Source organism: Chaetura pelagica, unplaced genomic scaffold (assembly GCF_000747805.2).
Source record: "Chaetura pelagica isolate M959 unplaced genomic scaffold, ChaPel_1.0 scaffold105, whole genome shotgun sequence".
NCBI lineage: Eukaryota > Metazoa > Chordata > Aves > Apodiformes > Apodidae > Chaetura > Chaetura pelagica.
The window spans coordinates 4,058,290-4,077,035 of record NW_009953393.1 but is presented as its reverse complement, the minus strand read 5'-3'; the positions used below and the strand labels follow the sequence as shown (position 1 = coordinate 4,077,035).

At 42.1% G+C, this 18,746-nt stretch overlaps 1 protein-coding gene across 1 annotated transcript in view; it reads right to left on the bottom strand.

Annotated features, from left to right (window-relative positions):
* The window catches only part of STARD13 (StAR-related lipid transfer (START) domain containing 13), a 119,370-nt gene that overhangs the window by 8,435 nt on the left and 92,189 nt on the right, over window positions 1-18,746 (bottom strand). Inside the window, exons 5-9 of the mRNA XM_009998344.1 lie at window positions 12,963-14,341; window positions 11,356-11,529; window positions 8,727-8,886; window positions 4,257-4,455; window positions 1,027-1,234 (exon numbers count right to left, since the gene is read on the bottom strand). Coding sequence (XP_009996646.1) covers window positions 1,027-1,234; window positions 4,257-4,455; window positions 8,727-8,886; window positions 11,356-11,529; window positions 12,963-14,341 — 2,120 coding nt within the window. The remainder of the gene's footprint in view (window positions 1-1,026; window positions 1,235-4,256; window positions 4,456-8,726; window positions 8,887-11,355; window positions 11,530-12,962; window positions 14,342-18,746) is intronic.

The window sequence follows — 18,746 nt, the reverse complement described above, 5'->3', positions numbered from 1 at the left end:
GAGGTGAATCTTTTTAATAGGAAAGCAAACAGCAGCAAGATATTCAGAATGCCAGAGAGAAAAGCCTATCTTTAGTTGTTATTTATCACAAAGCTTGCTGAAAGTGTTGGGCCTTTTTTAAAGGAAAAAAATGTTTACCTAAAATATTGTTGAGCCAAAGGTAAAATCAGGAAAGATAATGTTTGTTGAGCGTTAGGTGCTGTACATTTTGGAATGGACTTCTAACAGACATGATGTACAGTGTTTTATCTTGTTGCTGCTTCAAGTGCTTGCTCAGACACTGGTGATACATGTACAAGACCATGAATCTCAGTGTATTCTAAACCAGAGGCAGGGGAGAAAGTCAGCAGGGACATCTATGCCCTGTGTAGTCTATACTCACCATGTTGCAGACCATCTTAATGTGGCCTGAAATAAACTCAGTTTCCCAAGTGGCAAAATGTAGCCAGAAAATAGAGTGAAAAACCACTCACTGAAAATCTACGTATTAAAATCCTTTAAAATATGGTCAATCTTTCACTTCAGCCAGAACAAAATCAGGCCCTTTCCCTTCACAGAAGCCAACATTGCTTATGCAAAACTCATTAGTGCTTCAGTGAAATTTCACAGGGAAAGCAGGCACTACACATTCCCAACAGCCAGCCAGAAATGGCTGTTGGGCTTGTAAAAAAATGCCTTCTATGCACACGCAAGGGTGCTGCTGGCTCTGCAGCATGGGCTTTCCCACCTCACTGCAGCCATGCCCTGTGAAACGTGCTGGAAAGCAGATACTTTGGAAAATTTTATCCTGCGTACCTTTAGAAACACTGAAAGCATTATTATATATTATCATAGAATGGTTTGGGTTGCAAGGGACCTTAAAAATCATCTAGTTGCCACCCCTGCCATGGACAGGACACACCTCTCACTAGACAAGGTTGCTCAAAGCCCCATTCAACCTGGCCTTGAACACTTCCAGGGAGGGAGCATCCACAACTTCTCTGGCATGAAGGATAGGACTATTTACAGTACAGAGAGGAAACTCACCTCGGTGAGCTTTCTTTCTTCACTATGTTGAGATGGAAGAGGGAAGGAGCCAGACAAACAGCTATGTTCATGGGAGTCATCTGATTCTCCTCCACAGAGGTGACATCACTCAGGAAGCACAGCAGAGTCTGCAAAACCTCCCTGTTCTCATCGGACATCAGCATGATGGCTGCCTGCACCGCCTGCAGCCGCTGCTCCTTGGGGACGTCTGAGGAAAAGCAAGGGACATGCAGGGGAGTCAACGGTCAGGTCAGATAAGGAGCCAGGAACAAGAGAGAGTTGGCAGAGTCATTCAACACCCGAGGTGTGGCTTTCTGTAGAGGCAGATGGCAGGGGATGACGGGGTGAAGACCAGCTGGTTGCCAGAGGGCCCCTGGTATTTGCTCCTCCATTAAGCACAGGTCACCTAGTCATTGTATGACATGTCTCTGCTCCTTCAAAAGGCTGTTCCCCAGGAGAGACTGAACTCCATTTAAAGTTTATGAAGAGAGAGCAGGACTCAGTACTTGCATCTTTAAGTGGTATTTTCCAGGTTTCTCTTGTCTTCTGGGAAGACAGTTCAAAAGTTAGGGAAGCTTTGGGAAAGTACTTACATTTGTGTCCTAAACTGTAAAAAGGAGCTTAATGAAAGCAGTAATGGATACACTTAAATAGCACCCCAGACAGATTAATTTTTTTAAAAAACTACCATAAGTTTTCTCAGTTTGGACTTGGAGGCCTCCTCAGGTTATTACAAAACACTGTGTAATTGAACAGAAAAATAAAAGCAGATTTACAGTTAGAGGGAACAGCCAGCTTTTAAGCTCTGCCTGCCAGCCTTGTACAAACATGTTATTCTAAAATCTTTCAGACATGAATGACAAATGGAACACAGCCCAATGCTTCCAACTTTCTAGAAGCAGCAAGGCCAGGTCTTTCAGAGAAGCCTTTGCTCTCCAGATAGCCTCTTTGTGCTCCCTCACCCATACTGTTGTGCCGGTGAGCCTGATGCATAAAGAAGAAAATCAGCCAGCCCTTCAAGTCACAGGTAAACATTGGGCAACTGAGGTTTTTAGAAAAATGGGGTTTCATCAAAGTTTCATCACAACTATGCTGCATGGGCTACTACACTTATTGCATTCCCACTGTGTTACAGCAAATCAGACCATTCTGGTTATATGAAAAAGTTGTTCAGCGAGTCCCAGAAAATCAGAAATCCCTCGCCAAGACACTAAGGGAGAAAAAAATCCTTCCTAACTTCACATTAATAATTTGTTAAACAGGATGAAGGGGATGAAAAACTTTCAGCTACAGAGTTATATAATTGCAGACATTATGAAATACAGTTGGTATCCCAGCAATTTTCAACATTTGTGTTTCTATGTAAGGAGTTTTATCAGCACTGTCGAAAACAGAACAACATATTTGTTGTTGGTCACATAGAAAAAAACCCACACCACTGCCACTCATTCTTAATCCAAGTGTTAGTCTCCAGTGTCTCCAGAGCCCATCTTTTCCTGTTACCCCCATGGTTTAAACAGACCCATCCTCAAGTCTTTCTGAAAACCTTTACAGTACTAGTGGAGTTCCAGAAAATCTTTCCTATGACTTTTTTTTCCTCCTCCGATGAGCATAAAGAGTTCTTCAGACTTCCCCCATAGTACCATGCAGGGTTACAGAGTCATCCCCTGCTCTTTTTTTACAGCATTTTTTTATTGGCTGGTAGCAATGTGTCAGTGTTCAGCCTCTTGACTGCTGTGAATCCTAATGCCAGGCTCCCAACCTGGAGACGGGGATTCCTTCTGGCTACAGCCCTAATAACACCAATGGCATTGAGATCCTCCACATCTCTCTTCCTTTGCCAAGGGAGCAGTTTACTTGCAGCCTCTCCTATGGCAAGATCCTAGTTTTCATCAAGCAATAGTTTAATGGTGATTTGTTTCCAAGAACAAGTAGAGCATGTCATTCTAGTAGATAATCTTCTCCTTGGCCAGTTCATTATTGGACTGCCATTTTATTAGTACTAAGAGTTTCTGTTGCTCTTCTGAACAATCTTGCTGCTGTGTACTTAGGCAAACAAGACCTGCAACTTGTAAGAAGGAAAAAAGAGGGGGAAGTGATGCTTCAGGGCTAGGCACAAATAGTTTCAGTTAATTTGTGTCCCAAAACATCACGTTTGACTAAATCCGCTAAATTTATTTGTGAGGCTGTCTCCCACCTGCAGGACCACAGCAGTTCTCTACCAGCTACAGACACTGTGATGTTAAACACATTAGTGACTATGTGTCACAGACAGATTTTTACAGTAAAGGGAGGCACGGAAGTAACTTAGATTCTTTAGCAATGGCATTATACAGTGTTTAAAAATGGCTTTCTATTGTTTTGGCAGCTGAAATGTCTGCAAGTGAAAAGACTAGACACTTCTGTTTAGTGCTTCCAATTATTTGGCTGAGGCTGGCAGGCTATGCCTTTCTGTATCTGTTAGAACACTGGATGACTGGCCTTCAGAATGGACACTGTCAGGAAAAAAGCTTTAATTTCTCTGGCTTTTCAGTGTTTCCCTCATTGTTTATTTCTCCCTAAGTCTGGTGAAGAGATACACTGTCATTTCCTGATTTACAGGGACTTGCATCATTCTTAGGAATTTGAGTCTCAGATTTTGCTGAAGACTGCTTAGGTTGAAATGAAAAAATCCTCTGGTTTCTCTTCCTTTCTTGTGAGATCTTTACACAGAAGATGAGAATGTATATGAAAGCGCCTTGCACGTACCTTTGCTTAATTATTTGCCTTTTCATTATAGTCAAGTCACAGCAAGAAAGAGGACTACACAGGCTTATATTCTTATTGTCAAGTACCACTTCTCCAAGCCCGGAAGACACACTTGTATTGAGATGTCTGCATGAAACAGGCCCACAGTTTAAAGAAATATGACAAAAACATGAGCCTTCACACTTTTTATACCCATAGTAGCTTGTCTTTCTGGCTTCTTTCTGATGGTAAGGCTGATATTTGCAAAGCTTCTCAAGATGCCACAGTGTCTTTCCCTTAAATTGGTTACATTGAAACCTTTAGGCAGTTCTAGAAATTTCTCAGTGAAAGATTTTGAAGGCACAGATGTTCTTCTACACATCTTGGAGGTGAGCAGAAAGAATCCCCCCCAGTATTAACATACCAAAATAATTTACAACATATTACTACACAATATGTAATATTTTGTCTTTGTTTATAATAATAAAAATGTTGGAACTTACATTGGTAGATGTGTAGAAAAGTTTCTCCTAGCTTACTGGTGAGAAGAGGTTCAGGCAAGTCCCTGAAAAATTGCTTTACCATGTCTGCCACATCATATGCTGACTGGTCTTCATAGCTGACATTTTCTGGGGAGCTCTCATTCATCTGACGCAGAGCCTGGATTCGGGATTTCACTCCAGATTTTCGAAACAGACCCACCTAAAAAGGCACCATGTTGAATTTATTTTTTAAAAAGTTACTTAAATAACATATAAATATTTTAAAAAATCTATTACAGGGGACTTTGATAATGACCAGAACTTACGGTACTCTAGCCAAGAATAAGAGAAATATGTGCAAAAGTGATGGTCATGACTTGCCCACAGTCTTGCAGGCAAGTACATGCTCTCACAGCAGGACTGTAAGAGTTAAGAACATTGCTGCTCTGTATCCCATCCCAGAGGGAGAGTTCAGAGTGCACGTGATTTCCCTGCTGCCTGAAGAGTTTAAGCAAGATGCTCAGCTGATATAAATCAGCAGTGGCTTGCTTGGCCTGGGTGACTGGCTGTTGATTTACTCCAGCTGAGAATCTGGTTCCTCATGTTTATTTGTGTATGTATTTTGAAGACTAACAAGAAAATATTATGCTCAGCTAAGTAATAAATGCTGTGGCAAAAGATTAGTACATCCTGGTAGAGCTTTAAAATAAAAACCAAGTCTGTTTTTTTTCCCCTTCCTGCTCTTTGCTTCCAACAGTTCCCCCAAATCCCACTGAAAACCCCAGTTTGAAAGTGGGGGCCACAGAGGGATTACTTGTATAGTGTCACTAAGATATATTTTTATCCTGTTTGCTCTCTATTCTAAAGCAAGTGGCAATTCTTCAAATGATGCCTGCAAGTGCCTTCACAGCAGTGCTGCCCTTTTATTCCTTCTCACCAGTGGAATTCCCCCCAGGGGCAAATTCCTGTGCCTCAACCACATTATTTATTCCCAAGTGAGTTTACAGTGTTTTATTTGGGAAGTGTTAGCACCTTTTAATCTTCAGTTTTGCAGAGGAAAAGGTGAAATATTGAGAAAGACTTATAAAAAAACCCAACACATTTCAGGTTTGGAGCTATGGCTTTCTAGTCTTCTGTGCCTGCTGTCTTGCTGGTGGCCAGTTCTGCTTTCTGGTAGGTTTGGGTTGGAAGGCACTTTGTAAGGACCATCTACTTCTAATCCTCCTGCCATGGGCAGGGACACCTTCTACTAAGCCAGGTTGCTCAAAGCCACATCCAGCCCAGCCTTGAACATCTCCAGGAATGGGCATCCACCACTTCTCCAGGCAACCTGTGCAGGTGTCTCACAACCTTCACACTAAAGAATTTCTTCTTAAGATCTAATCTAAATCTACCCTCTTGCACCTTAAAACTGTTACACTATATGCCTTGCAAGAAGTCCCTCCCCAGCTTCCCTGCAGGCCCCCTTCACATACTGGTCCACCAACAACCACCTGCAAAGGCAAGGAAATAATGATTTTTGGTTCTCCTCTCTCACTTTTACTGGCACAGAGTTCATGTAGGTTCCTCCTCTCCCCAGAACACTTGCCATGCCCAGGAACATAGTATTTAGTACTTTTGTTCACTTGTGCATTAATGACACTGATTACATACTATGCAACTCTGTGAGGGGATGTATTTATTTGGAGATGAACTGTTCCACCACACTGGCTGTGAATGGTTCTTCTGCTATGTCTTCTTAGTGATTAATTTATCATTGCTCATGTGCTACATGTCTGTGTAGGAAGAGGGACTGGAGCGTGCCCTGTGTACATCCTGGTGCACTGTATTTCTGTCCACAGGGGAAGCTCCACTCTTTGTTCTGACAAGAGGATACACACAAAAGAGCATCTAGCTCTTCTCATCTGGTTTTCCCTTTCTCTATTCTTTTCAAAAATGCCTTTTGCTCTTAGAAATGTGTGATGAAGATGCAGAAGGACCTATGGTAATTTTATAAAAGAATTACAGTTTTGTCATGTGGTAGATAAATGTCAGAGTGGAGGCTCAGTTCTCTGCTTTTGATGGCAAGTGTCCTTGTGAGTTCAAAGAACCTTCAAAAACTTCCAGCTAAGTCTGTTTCAAGAGGTCAGACACCAAATCTCACCTGTGAAATCTCCTGCTGCACATCATTCTGCTACTCTCGACCTCTGTTTTTGTTTAATGATACTTATCCAAACTCCTATTTCCCTTTTTCTTGGAAAAAAATAATAATTAAACAAAAGAGGATAGTTATTCACTGGATAGGAAAGGATGTTTTAAGCTCTGTTATGCAATATCACGAACTTATTATAAAAATAAGTGATTTATCAATCTCTTTGCTATCCTCATTTTGTGGATCATCTGCCCTGTAAGTAGCCATATGATACATAACAGAAAGATACAGTTGACAAAGGCAAGGCAGTTTTTATTTCACAAGCTGAAACTGAATAATACATCCTACAAATAGCAGTGAGGCTCCTCAGATACTTCACTGCCAAGAGTCAGATCTTACAATGATTTAAAGCAGTCTCAACTTCACCAAGTGCATGCAGCTGAAGCTCTGATGCCTGTTTAGAACTCTGGCCTGCCTTCTGCAGTGCACTGAAGAGACACATAAGGAACAGGATGGGGAGGCTGAAGGCTACTCAGACCTCTGGTGAGGCATTAGGAGACTTTAAGTTGAATGGGAACAAAGGAAATGACTGTAAAGCAGAGAAGATTAACTTCCTGGAGGGTTTTGGCCTAGAAAGGTTTTCAGTGGGAAGATATTTTAAATGGTCTCAATCTGTACCTCTCCTCGTTCATTTTCTACTCAATATTTTCCCAATTCCACTCTGAGTGGAAACTAAAGCTGAGTTGAAATAGCTCTTCACACAGCTCTGATTCTTACCAGCAAGTCAGCCCTCCCTCTCAGAGCAGATATTGTCTGAGACTGCCCACGGACACTCCTTTTGACCACCTCAGATCTCTCCAGAGCTTTTTCTTTCTCTTTGGTTTTACCCTCTTTTACTTCCTCTCCCATTTATTCCCCCTCTCTTATCTTTCTTCCTATCACTCTGCTTCTTAACTGGCAAGTCCATCCCTATCCCCAGATGTCCTGTTCCTCATACTTGGGCACGAGTCTTCTCCAATCCCACCACTGATTCCAGGCTTGCTGCTTCACTTTTCTGTGTTATACTGCGTTTTGCTGCTCATTATACAAACCCAGATTACAACAGTAATAACCAGGCATATTAGCTATAGAATAAAGTGCTTCTAGTTGTCTCTATGCCATCTTCTATTAACATATTTTCAGCACACTGTTCCTCCCATCCCTCAACTCCCCTGCCTCTACATATGATAGGCAGAACTTATCTCACCTCACTTTTGACACCCAGGAGTTAAAATGCAAGGTCTGATCACTACAGAATCTCCTTACAGTTAGAGTGAAAGGATAGGAAGGGCCTGTGTCTCCCCACTGGATGTAAGGAGAAACAGCTGTCATCCACAGCTCATTTTTAGAGTACCATTTTGGGAAAGGTGACTGTCACCCAATAAAACAACCTGAACAGCAACTAGAATGGTGATCAGAATACGGAAGGATTCAGAGCTAACCACTTCCACCCTTCTCCTGTCCTCAGAGCTAGGAAAGCAGCAAAGTCTGCAGAGCAAAATGCTGGTTGTTCCCTCTGAAGTTATAACTATCCAAAAGCAGTTATGGAAGAGGTCATATGACATAAGGTCAGTAATAGTAAAGCAATGACCTCAGTCAGCCAGGGGGTTTCTCCCACTCCTATGTTCATAAAGATACATATCCTCATGCTTAGGGGAAGAGACTAAAAATATGATTGGAATGTCCCTGCTCTGTAGCTAAAGGGAATTAAAAAAAAATCTGAATAGTCTGAGCATGAGGGTCTCCCAGCTGGCTTGTTGTAACTAAGAACACTATAAAAGGAAATGTACTGTAATGGCTTTGGCATTAAACCTCTGCTGACCTAACTCTATCTGGATGTATCCAACTTGGTCAACAGAATACTTTGAATATTTTGCTGAGTTTGCTCTCTATTCTTGGACTTTTCTTTCTTTGCTAAGTAAATAAAACCTTTTGTACCATATATTGTGAAATGGTGAATGCAGTTAACCCTCAGTGGCAACAGTCAAGCATAAGCAGTGCATCTACAGAGAGAAGCTGGGAGTCCTGAGCTCTGATTCAGTACACATAAGATCTCATGTCACTCTTTGATGTAGGCTATTGTATACAATTCAGCAGTTTTCAGGACTGTAAGAGCTGCAAGGACTCAGAAGAGTTGCTGGGTACAAACCTCAAAATGGCAAACCATTAGTTTTGGCACCAAGTCTCAAATCACCAGAGGAGATGTGGGCCCAACAGGAGATAGAACAATTTTCAAAGAATTGTGGTACCACATATAAAAAGCTTCACCATTGCTTGCTCAGGGTGGCTTTTCAGAAGAGTCCCTGGAGTAAATTTCATACCTGATCTAGACAGTTGTTCCGCAAGTAGCGCAGCGCTTGCTGTATGCTCTGGGGAAGAGGCTGTCCTGTTCTCTGGACATGAACTATCAGAGGCACTCCAAAGACATTCTTGTCCTTGTAGTCGGGAACTTTCATCCTCTTCATGAACTTTGGCACAGACCTGAAAATGAACATGGAACAGGCTGCATGAAAATATCAGAGTATTTACACAGTCTCTCTGGGTGACACTGCTGGCAGAGACTGGTAACTGGGGCCACCTCCTTTGTTGTAAGGGTGGTGAAAAAATCTTTAATGTACAATACATGGACACTTTACAATCTGTATAACTGATGGATTTCTTGACAACTTCTATAAGTAGAAGGCTTCTGGCTCTAAGATATAGCATAACAATCTGTTCTAACAAAAAAAGCTTTTACCATGCAGTTGTCATACAGGTGCAGCAAACATGGTTTAACCAAACATAGTTGTGCCCCCATTAGGGACACAAAGGAATGGCCCAACAAAACATCGTGGAGAGAGTATCAAAGAGAAAAGGAGGTTCAGTCCTCTAACATGCTGAATGGTTTTTATTCTGCCAGTTATGTGACAGCATTGACATTGACTAGTAATAAATGATGGTGGGAAATCCCTATGTGCCAGATTCCTCCCGAGCGTTATATGATTTATTCTAGCTGAGTAACTTCAGTGAAGTTGGTGAGCTTGCTTACTTTCAAAAATGATGGCAGAAATTAGAACAAACTGGATTCCCTTTGTGGGCATTATGACTGCAGTGGAATTAAAAAAAAAATAAAAAATCACTATAACCTGAATGTGACAAAGATTTTTCTCATCTGTGTGGGAAGAAGATAAATATTGGATTAAAGGACCTACTGAATGAGTACAGGATAAAACTTTACAGCTATTTAGAATCCCACTCTTATAAATCCTTAGAGACTGAATATACAAACTGAATAAATATTTGTCAGAAGGGAAAACCTCTGTACAAACCACAGGATCTTAAATTTTCTATATTCTAACCAGCTTATTTGGAGTTGGTTAAGGTGAGATTAATTTCACTACATTGTCAGCTTGCTGCAGGGAGCTGCACCAAAAGAAAACAGTGATCTAGAAGTTCATATTATCGAATTTTAGCTCTCTAACACAGACTTAGAAAGAGTTAGCAGTCCAGACTGCCTCTATACTCACTGTGTAGTAAGGAACTTCTGGAAGGTGACACAAAACAGTTTGTGTCCAATTCTGGAGCCCCCAACACAGGAAGAACATGGAGCTCCAGAGAAAGTCCAGAGAAGGGCCATGAGATCAGAGGGCTGGAGCACCTCTGCTATAAAGACAGGCTGAGAGCGTTGGGGCTGTTCAGCCTGGAGAAGAGAAGGCTCCAGGGAGATCTTATAGTGGCCTTCCAATACGTGAAGGGGCTACAGGAAAACTGAGGAGGGACTTTTTAAAAAGGGCTTGTAGTGAGAGGATGTGGGGTTATGGTTTTAAGCTGGAAGAGGGTAGATTTAGGTTAGACATTAGGAAGAAATTCTTTGGTGTGAGAGTGGTGAGACACTGGAACAGGTTGCCCAGAGAAGTTGTGGTTGCCCCGTCCCTGGAAGTATTTAAGGCCAGGTTGGATGGGTCTCTGAGCAACCTGGTCTAGTGGGAGGTGTCCCTGCCCACGCAGGGAGGTTGGAAGTAGATGATCTTTAAGGTCCCTTCCAACCCAAACCATTCTATAATTCTATGATAAACCCTCAGCTGTGGATAGAATAAGCTGCCTTTGGAGTTGCCCATCTTTTTCCACTGACCATAGTCAGCTAACTCAACTTGCTCAGATTAGACTTCTGACTTCTTGGAATGGCTGAGGTCATTGAGATGGATCTTGCCTATAGTCCCTTCTATCCATTTTTCCATTTCTAAAGGCAAACTTGTTTTATGGGATTCTAGTGAAGTGCTTTGAACACGGGAATCAATCACAATGTAAATGGTAAGTCATGTTTTACTGAAATCAGTGTCTCTGTGTATTAGAGAGAGTTTGTTATCCTTTTGATTATTTCTCAGAGACTTAGAATCTCTTATCTATGCACATTTCTATTCCAGTACACCTCAGTCTGTGTGGCCCATCAGGGTTCATATACTATGAAACAGAGATTTCTGTAGCCACTTGGTACAGAAGGAGCCACACTGCCAGCATTCGTGTCCATCTCCACTCTGAGTGACCAGGTACCTGTTACAGCTGCTATTGTTGCAAGCTCCCTCTAATGCAGGTCCAAGACTGGGATAAAGCCTGGACCTTTTGATCTGCAAAGTTCTGTAAGCGTTCTAACCCTTCTTTTAAAGCACCAACAAACCAATATGGAATACATTGAGTATCATCAGCAGCTGTTTCTTTTTGAATCACAAAATGAATCCTGGGGAAGACTTACTGTAAACATTTCCTACTTTTAATCACTGTCTCCTAATTCTGTTTATTTTTTTCTGGAACTGGAGTGTTGCTAGAGGGGCTGTTAGAGAACAGGAATGAATTAAAATCCCCAGGATCTACTTCGGACTTTGCCACTGAGTCAGGAAGCAGCAATGGATTAAAGGGGGAAGTTTCAAATTCTACAGTTAAAGTCAATTGCTCCTCCTAATTGATGGTACTCACCAGGTCCAGCCATGTTTGTTTGACAGGGAGTACTTTTCCATGATGGCAGTGAGCCGGAGCAGGGAGAACTTCTGCAGGAGATTCAGTTGTGCTGCTGACTGATTGCTGATATGAAGTGATGCAATGGAGTGGCCCAGGCAATGAGAGATTTGGAAACTGTGCCATCGCAATCGCCTTTAGCAAAAGAAACAATGGAAGAATCAGGCAACTGCTTTAGCTGTGCAGAAAAAGATGGTATATTCTGAGATAGGGCTGGGCAATAGACAAAGCATACATAAACACACACACACACATTATGGCTTGCAGTGTGTCAACTGAAGGAAAGTGTAGCTCAGAGGCAAATAAAACAATTTGCTCAATCTTTTTTACTTAAAAAAAAAAAAAAAGATAATAAAAGCTTGGGTATTTCCAATGTTAGATTCACAAATGGGTGTGGGTCTTGTCCATGTACTCAGGGAAACACTGCTGCCTGCTATGCCCTTTAGCCCACACACTTCCGACAGGATGTGGGAGATTCAGATTAAAGCACTTTCTCCCTGACTCAGAACTGGGATTTGATGCCTGGTCCCTCATTTCCCAGGGGACCAGCCTGACCACCAATGTATTTGGAGATGAGGTTCTACAAATATCTCTATCATTAAATACTGAAGGATATTTTGGAGAAGGGACTGAAACCTGTGTCTTATTGGCAAGAGCATTAACCACCAAGCTATTGAGCCACTCACATCTTCTCTTTACTCCAATGCACTTTCTCTATGTACTCTATGTGCATTGGAAAAAAACCCCTCACTTCAGTTTTGTGTTTTGCCAAACATGAGTTCTGGCTCAAATCCTAAAAACCTTGGCACTGCTCATTTACTCAGTAGTTTCCTCAAGTTCACTTGCTTGTGATGGTGGTGAGCACACAGGCAGCAGTAAAGCATGACACTGCAGAATCCTCTTTGAGTATGTGACAAGATTGGTGGCAGATCAGAAAACAAGTATTTTCTCATTTCTTTTGAACATTCCAAGTGACCCTACACAAAGCAGTGTGGATCCACAAAAGATCCACCCAGGACCATACTGCCTTGGTTCAACTCATCCCTCTGACTTAAAACAAGTCTGCAAACTATTAACAATACCCTGCGTTTCACTTTTATTAAGAAGTTAATAGTATACCATCATTTTATCCCATCAAGTAAGGGAGGCAGAGCAGGGAAATTCTCTTTGAGCAGAAAAGGACATTTTTAAAGCAGACCAGTACATTTTAAAAGTATACGATGCTACTGACACATAAATACCAGAGTGCACAGCTTAGAAGACAAATTGAAAATACATCCCACAACATATACAGTGTCTGACTATGTAAGCAATGGATCAAGAGAGAGAGAAAAAAAAGGCTTCGTTTGCTCTATTAAACCAATTTTTTCATTCATTGCATGTAAGGATTTCCATAGCAGGATTCTCCTTCTCACAAAGTTTCACTCTTCTCAGAGAAGTCCCCACCGTCATACAGAATAAATACAGGTAATGGCACCTGCACCTTCTGACTCCCAGGCTGAGAGCCTCTGCTTCATTATATCATGTTTCACAGTCTATGGATTTGTGTACAAAATTTTGCTACCTACCTGCTTGGCCTTGTGAGCGATGCTCCCACCCCGGAGTCTCTCCTGTCCCTAACACCAGTGGCTTCAGATTCATTCAGGGATGTTCCATCTCTGTCCACATCACTTGGTGTGGTTCGGCCATCAGAGACAGAGTTTCCTTCAAAATCAAGAGTGATCTGTGTGGGTGACTGGAAAGGCAACGATGGAGATTCCCTGGCTGACACATCATTAGCTGGCAGACCTGGCAACACATTCTTTGACCAGCCGTCTACCACCTCCTGGAGTCCATTGACATGCTGCAAAACATCATCTAAATGAGGAAAAAGGACACCTTTCTCTAAGTCCAGGAGGTCCCCAGTACTAGCATACAAGTGGGAACCAGGCACGTTGTCATAAACACTGATTCTGCTCTCTTTAGGACAGCAAGCCATCAATCCAGACTCTTTTGGAGTAGAGCAGTTCTGCTTTCCCAAAGAGATGCTGCCTGTCCTCCAGTTGACACTGTTACTGTTGTCTGTAGGTGAGAGGCTTTCAATAGAAAGTGCTTTTGGGAAGGTCCCAGGTTTGTGGTCCTTGGGAATATGCACAACCAAGTTCTCTTGGGAATGAAATTCATTTTTGAGGTTTTGGTCCACCACTTGCCGTAAGGCCGTTCCTGCCAGAACATCTAGGTCCTCCAGGTACATCCCACCTCTCTTGTTTGCTTCATGGCATTTGCGTTCCTTCAAACACGGTGTGCTCACCCCACTGCTGCTGTTTTCAGACTGACTGCTGTCACTGCTGGATTTGGCAGAAAAGGAAAGTCCTCTTTTGACTGAATCTTGTCCTAAATTTTGGAGATTGCCATTGACTATCTGTACGCAGTGCATGTCTTTCAAGGACTTCGGCTCATACTGGAGAACAGGTCCACTTATCTCTAAAGGACCCGTTTTGCCCGAGCCTTTTGGTTTTCCATGCACACTTTTTGCTTTTAGTGTCTCCATGCGTTTTAGAAAGGCTTTTGCTTTGGTTCGTGTTGGTTTTTCATTCTTCAGGTTGTCCCTGGGGGACAGGGCTGTGTTTATTGCAGTGGAGTCCTGCAGCAGTGTGCTTTCTACCTCATGCTGGCCAGAGAAGTCGCAGGTCTCCCTGGCAGTGCTGCTGAGGCCAGATTGGCTCCTGTTGTCACTTCCCCCGCTGCTCTCGCTGTGAATAGACGAGACCTCAGGTTCACTCAGATCCGTAAGGACGCTCTCGCTGCTTGTTGTATTTTTCATTTTAATGTCCCCAGAAGATCCATGTCTGTCTGATCGGTGAAGCAAAGCATCAATGTCCTCCACCCGTGACCATCGTCTGCTGGTTCTTTGGAAAGTCCATTTATTACTAATAGCACAGAGGTCGTCTTCATCTGAATCTTCACTCTGGAAAATAGCAAGTGGCACATATTAAAAGCAAGTGCTTTTACTTGTCATTTGAATGAATGTGATTGTGCTGCTCCATATGAGCAACAGGTGGTAAAGTCTCCCTGAACCTAGTTTATGAAAGATTGGTCATGAGTCCTTTCACAACAGCCTCTTTCATTTAATTGTAAAGACTGCAGTGAGCACCTTAACTAATAAGGAATAAAAGTCTGCTCTGTGTTAGGGAGCTCATGAGTCCCATCAGTGCCTCTTGGCTTCTGTTTGGCAGATGTGTGTGCACTGAAGTGATGCCCATAGTGACTGTTTTGGGGAAAACAAACAAGCAAACAAAAAGCATTTTGAAAGGCTCAGGTAGAAGGATCTTGACTTGCAGGGATGGTGTTAAGGGACGTAGTTGGGTACTACTGCAGTGTGAGCCATTTAAGAAAGCAAGACAGTAAATATCCAGTGCTGCACTTAGTGCTGCAGTGAGAATTAGGTAAACACTTGTAAAATTTCACAGACCAGGCACATTTAACACGATTTATGTTTCAGGAACATAACTACAGATAAACAGTGATAATACTTAAAATAACAGTGAAAAATAATATTTGGAGGTGTGGGGAGGAGGAGCAGCCAGGCTCAATCCTGGATGGGGCAGCATCTACAGTGGATAACCTCGCCTACACTGGCAACCACTATCTGCATTGCCTTTGCCATCAGAGACACCCAAACTTTACAACCTCCAGCCTGCCTCACTGTCTCTGGTGTCCCCATACCTCTCCACAGGCGGCAGCAGCCCCACAGCCCTTCCTGGTCCCATCCCTCAGCTTTAAACATGCAGAGTTGTGCTGATGCTTAGGCAGCTCCAGGAGCCACTCTGCAATGCAGACAACATGTGCCTTGGAAAAAAAATAATAATAAAAAAAATGGGATAACAAAACCTCTCCCTATAACATTCTTCTCATTTGTTTGCACAAACAGAAAAAGATATGTCTTCAGCATGGAAAGCACAGTGTTGAACTCTCTGTTCTCTAAGGATGCAGAGCCCAGGGTTGCTGATGAGTATCCTTCCCCTGACCTCAAACCAGGTCTGCACCACATTATTCTTGTATGTTTGTTTTAATGGAGAACAAACTAACTTCACCTACATGACATCCAAACAGCTCTTCATATTCTTGGAAGTAGTATGAAGGCAGTAAAATATGACAAGCTGTCAGACTAAAATGAAGTGCTAAACCAGAAAGACTATTTTGGGACTGGAAAAATTCTCATTTTAAAAGTCTATTATTAGAAACATTTTTCTATGAAGTTTTGATGGTAAAGTTATCTCCCATCTCTGACTAGATCTCCGCCGCCTTGTCTAATTGAGATACGCAAAACAAATTTCACAAGGATGCCCAAAACCTTAAATAACATGAAACCTCTAAAAATGGGATCAGAAGCGTGCTAGGTCTCACTAATGCCATTTTATCACTTCAAGTCAGTCAGATGTTTTAGATTCTGTCTAAGCCATAAAACACAGGAATGAAATGTTGAGTTCAGTCATTCCTCTTTTATCTGTTAACACTGAGGTGTGCAGTGCTCCTGCAGCTCATGTTAGGTCACAGGAATGAATGATCTTTGTCCTGTGGCTTGCTAGAGAGAAAAAGTAACCAGCTGGTGGAGAATCAGGAAAAGGTCTAGAACAGGCTAAAATAGTGCTTTGGCCATTTTGTCTGCAGGGAAGAAATACCAGACAGCTCTACCTTGGTTTCAGCTCCACAGTTAGCTGCATGCATACACAGACTGAAGGGCTGCACAGACTCAAGCACTTAAGTACCCATCTATTGTGGTCTTAGCAGTGCCACAAAGTGATATTTTAAGAACCACATGGGTATGTACTTTTAAATATTTAGTGGCAGTAATTCTATCTACAAAGCATACCAGTGCTGAAGTGTTGATGGCACCAGCCAATAGGATAAACCCACTATTTTTTATTTGTTGTACATCCCAATATGCCAAAGGGACTTTAAAGAAGATTCTTGGCTGACATAAAACCCCATAGCTGCACTGACATTATTGTATGAACTGACAGAATTTAGCCCATATTTTCTACAAGCTGGATTCGATCAAACTAGCCAAAGTGGTACAGACATTCTGAAAAACAGCAAGAGCAGAGCACAGAGTAAGAGACAGAAATAAACATAAGTTCAGTGGTGAATATACTGTAATTTTTAAAGGAAAAAAGTTATAAGATTGTGTTTTTTTAAAAGAAAGCAGAGATTAACAGAAATGAGTATTGGTAGTAAAGAAGTTTTGTCCCTATTCACAACAAAAGATAAGATTCTGCCCAAGAACCAGTCAGAAAATACAAAGGGGTTTCAGTGTCAAAATGTGAAGCTATATAAAAAAAGATTTAGTTTATTTGACTGGTAGTGAAACATGCTTATGTTTCATCAGGAGAAAAGTCAGACAAATGAAATATCTGGATACTGAAATGCTGCCATGGTGACTCCAAATTTGACTGTACTGCGTGTCTTGTGACATAATGTCCTTTTCTTGTGATGGAATCAGTAGAAACACTGGAAGCCACAAACACCCTGAGTTCTTGTTAGATATCAGAGTGTGCTGACAAATGAAACTGTCCTAAAGAAATGCAGAGAGCACTTTGCTCACTGACATGTCACCTGCTATGGGGACAGCGGATCAAGAGTAGGTCTGAAAGAAACAATTCATTTTATGCCCACAGAGCAGACATCTTGGAGCAGTGGCTGTGTACTTCTACTGACCTGGGGTGAAATCAAGTGCATGCCTTTGGAGCATATTCAAAAGTCCATTTAATACCATTATGTTTGGGAAGACGAGAAGGGACAAGTTTCTTGAGGAGTGACTGATAACATTTGCCGAAGAGAAAGAGGTTTTGATTCACAGATTTGTCACAGTTGATTTAAAATAGTACATCTTTTTGACTGAGGCTTTACTTGCCTGAGATATTGAGGGATGCTAACAAAAGGCAGAAAAGTGGGTTTATTTGTGGTGGAATTCTGCCACATTTTTCCAGCTGGGGGCAGGAATTCGCATAAATGAACAGCTGCAGAAGGCAGTTAATCCAAAGGCTAATCTCTGTCTGTCCAAATCACTTACAGACATATTTGCAACACATACATGAGGATTTCTGGTCACATCTTGATGAAGCCAAGGGGAAGAGAGCAGCCCATGGCACGAATGGTTGGGGTGGGCATCGCTCAAGCCATGCTGGCTTCTACCATAACCTTCCCCAGCAGCTTGCTTGGCCCTATTTTGACAGCTGCTCTAGTCCTGTGCAAACATTATGCTGAACCTCCAAAGCAAGCTGATTTTGCATTTCATTGTTCAGATCACCACAGCAACTACTAGGAAAGGCAGCATCTACAGCAAAGAAGTTTACTTGATACAGTATTCGAGACCAGATCCAATTTTCAGCTTTTACACTTGCATTTACATTTTCTCCTGCCAGCAGTCTCTCCTCCCTCTTCTTCTCTCCCCCACATTCTTTTCTACTCGAACTTGCTCTGTATCTGTTGTCCCAAATCTGCACTGTCCCCTCTTTCTTTACCTTTTTTGCCTTCTGCTTCTCCCTGGCCTCATGCAGATATGGACCCTACTAGCTTCTGTTCCCCCTGAAAGAATAGCAAGTAGGGGAATCTGACTTCCATAGCAAATTAAAGGTCACCAGCAAGGAGAGCAGCTGAGGGCTTCAATCCATTCAGAACAGGGAGGGTTAGCAGAAAAAAAATAATAAAACAAAGATAAGAAAAATCCTCCTTTTTTTGTAACTCAATGAGACACTTAAAGAGGTAATAAGCAAGGAAGCACACAAATTTCACACCAAACTCAAAATACTTGGTGAAGAAAAGGACAGTAACTAAACAAAATTTCCAGAGGACAATCAGCATTTCCCTATATGTTGCTGTTTGCAATTCTGACTCTTGTGCAGCTCCAGAATCTTAGTGAATACAAGTACACAAGCCCATGGACACAAACCAAGCACCATCAGTCAGCTTAGCTTTTGCTAAGGGATGTCAGCCTCTTCCTATAGCACCTACCTGCCCAAATCATCAAGTTATTGTGTGGTCAGGGGGTTTTACTGTTCTTTCTCTCAGGTGTGATGTGTGTGTTTGATGTGGAAAGTGTTGGCAGACAAGAAAAATCCATCAGGTTTGAAGCAGTGAAGGGAAGAGGTTCCCGTGGCTCCAGTAAGTGGAGAACATGCATGCTAAAGAGGGCTGTGTACACAGGAGAACAAATGGGCACATGCAGAAGCAGAAAATGTGGACATTAAAACCATTCTTTGTTCAAGTTCCTTCAAACAGTGAGCAGAGCATGAATTAACTGAATCTGCAAAGAGACCACAAATACAACTCTGGGAGGCAGTTTTTAAAAGTCATTAGACAAACACTCTAAG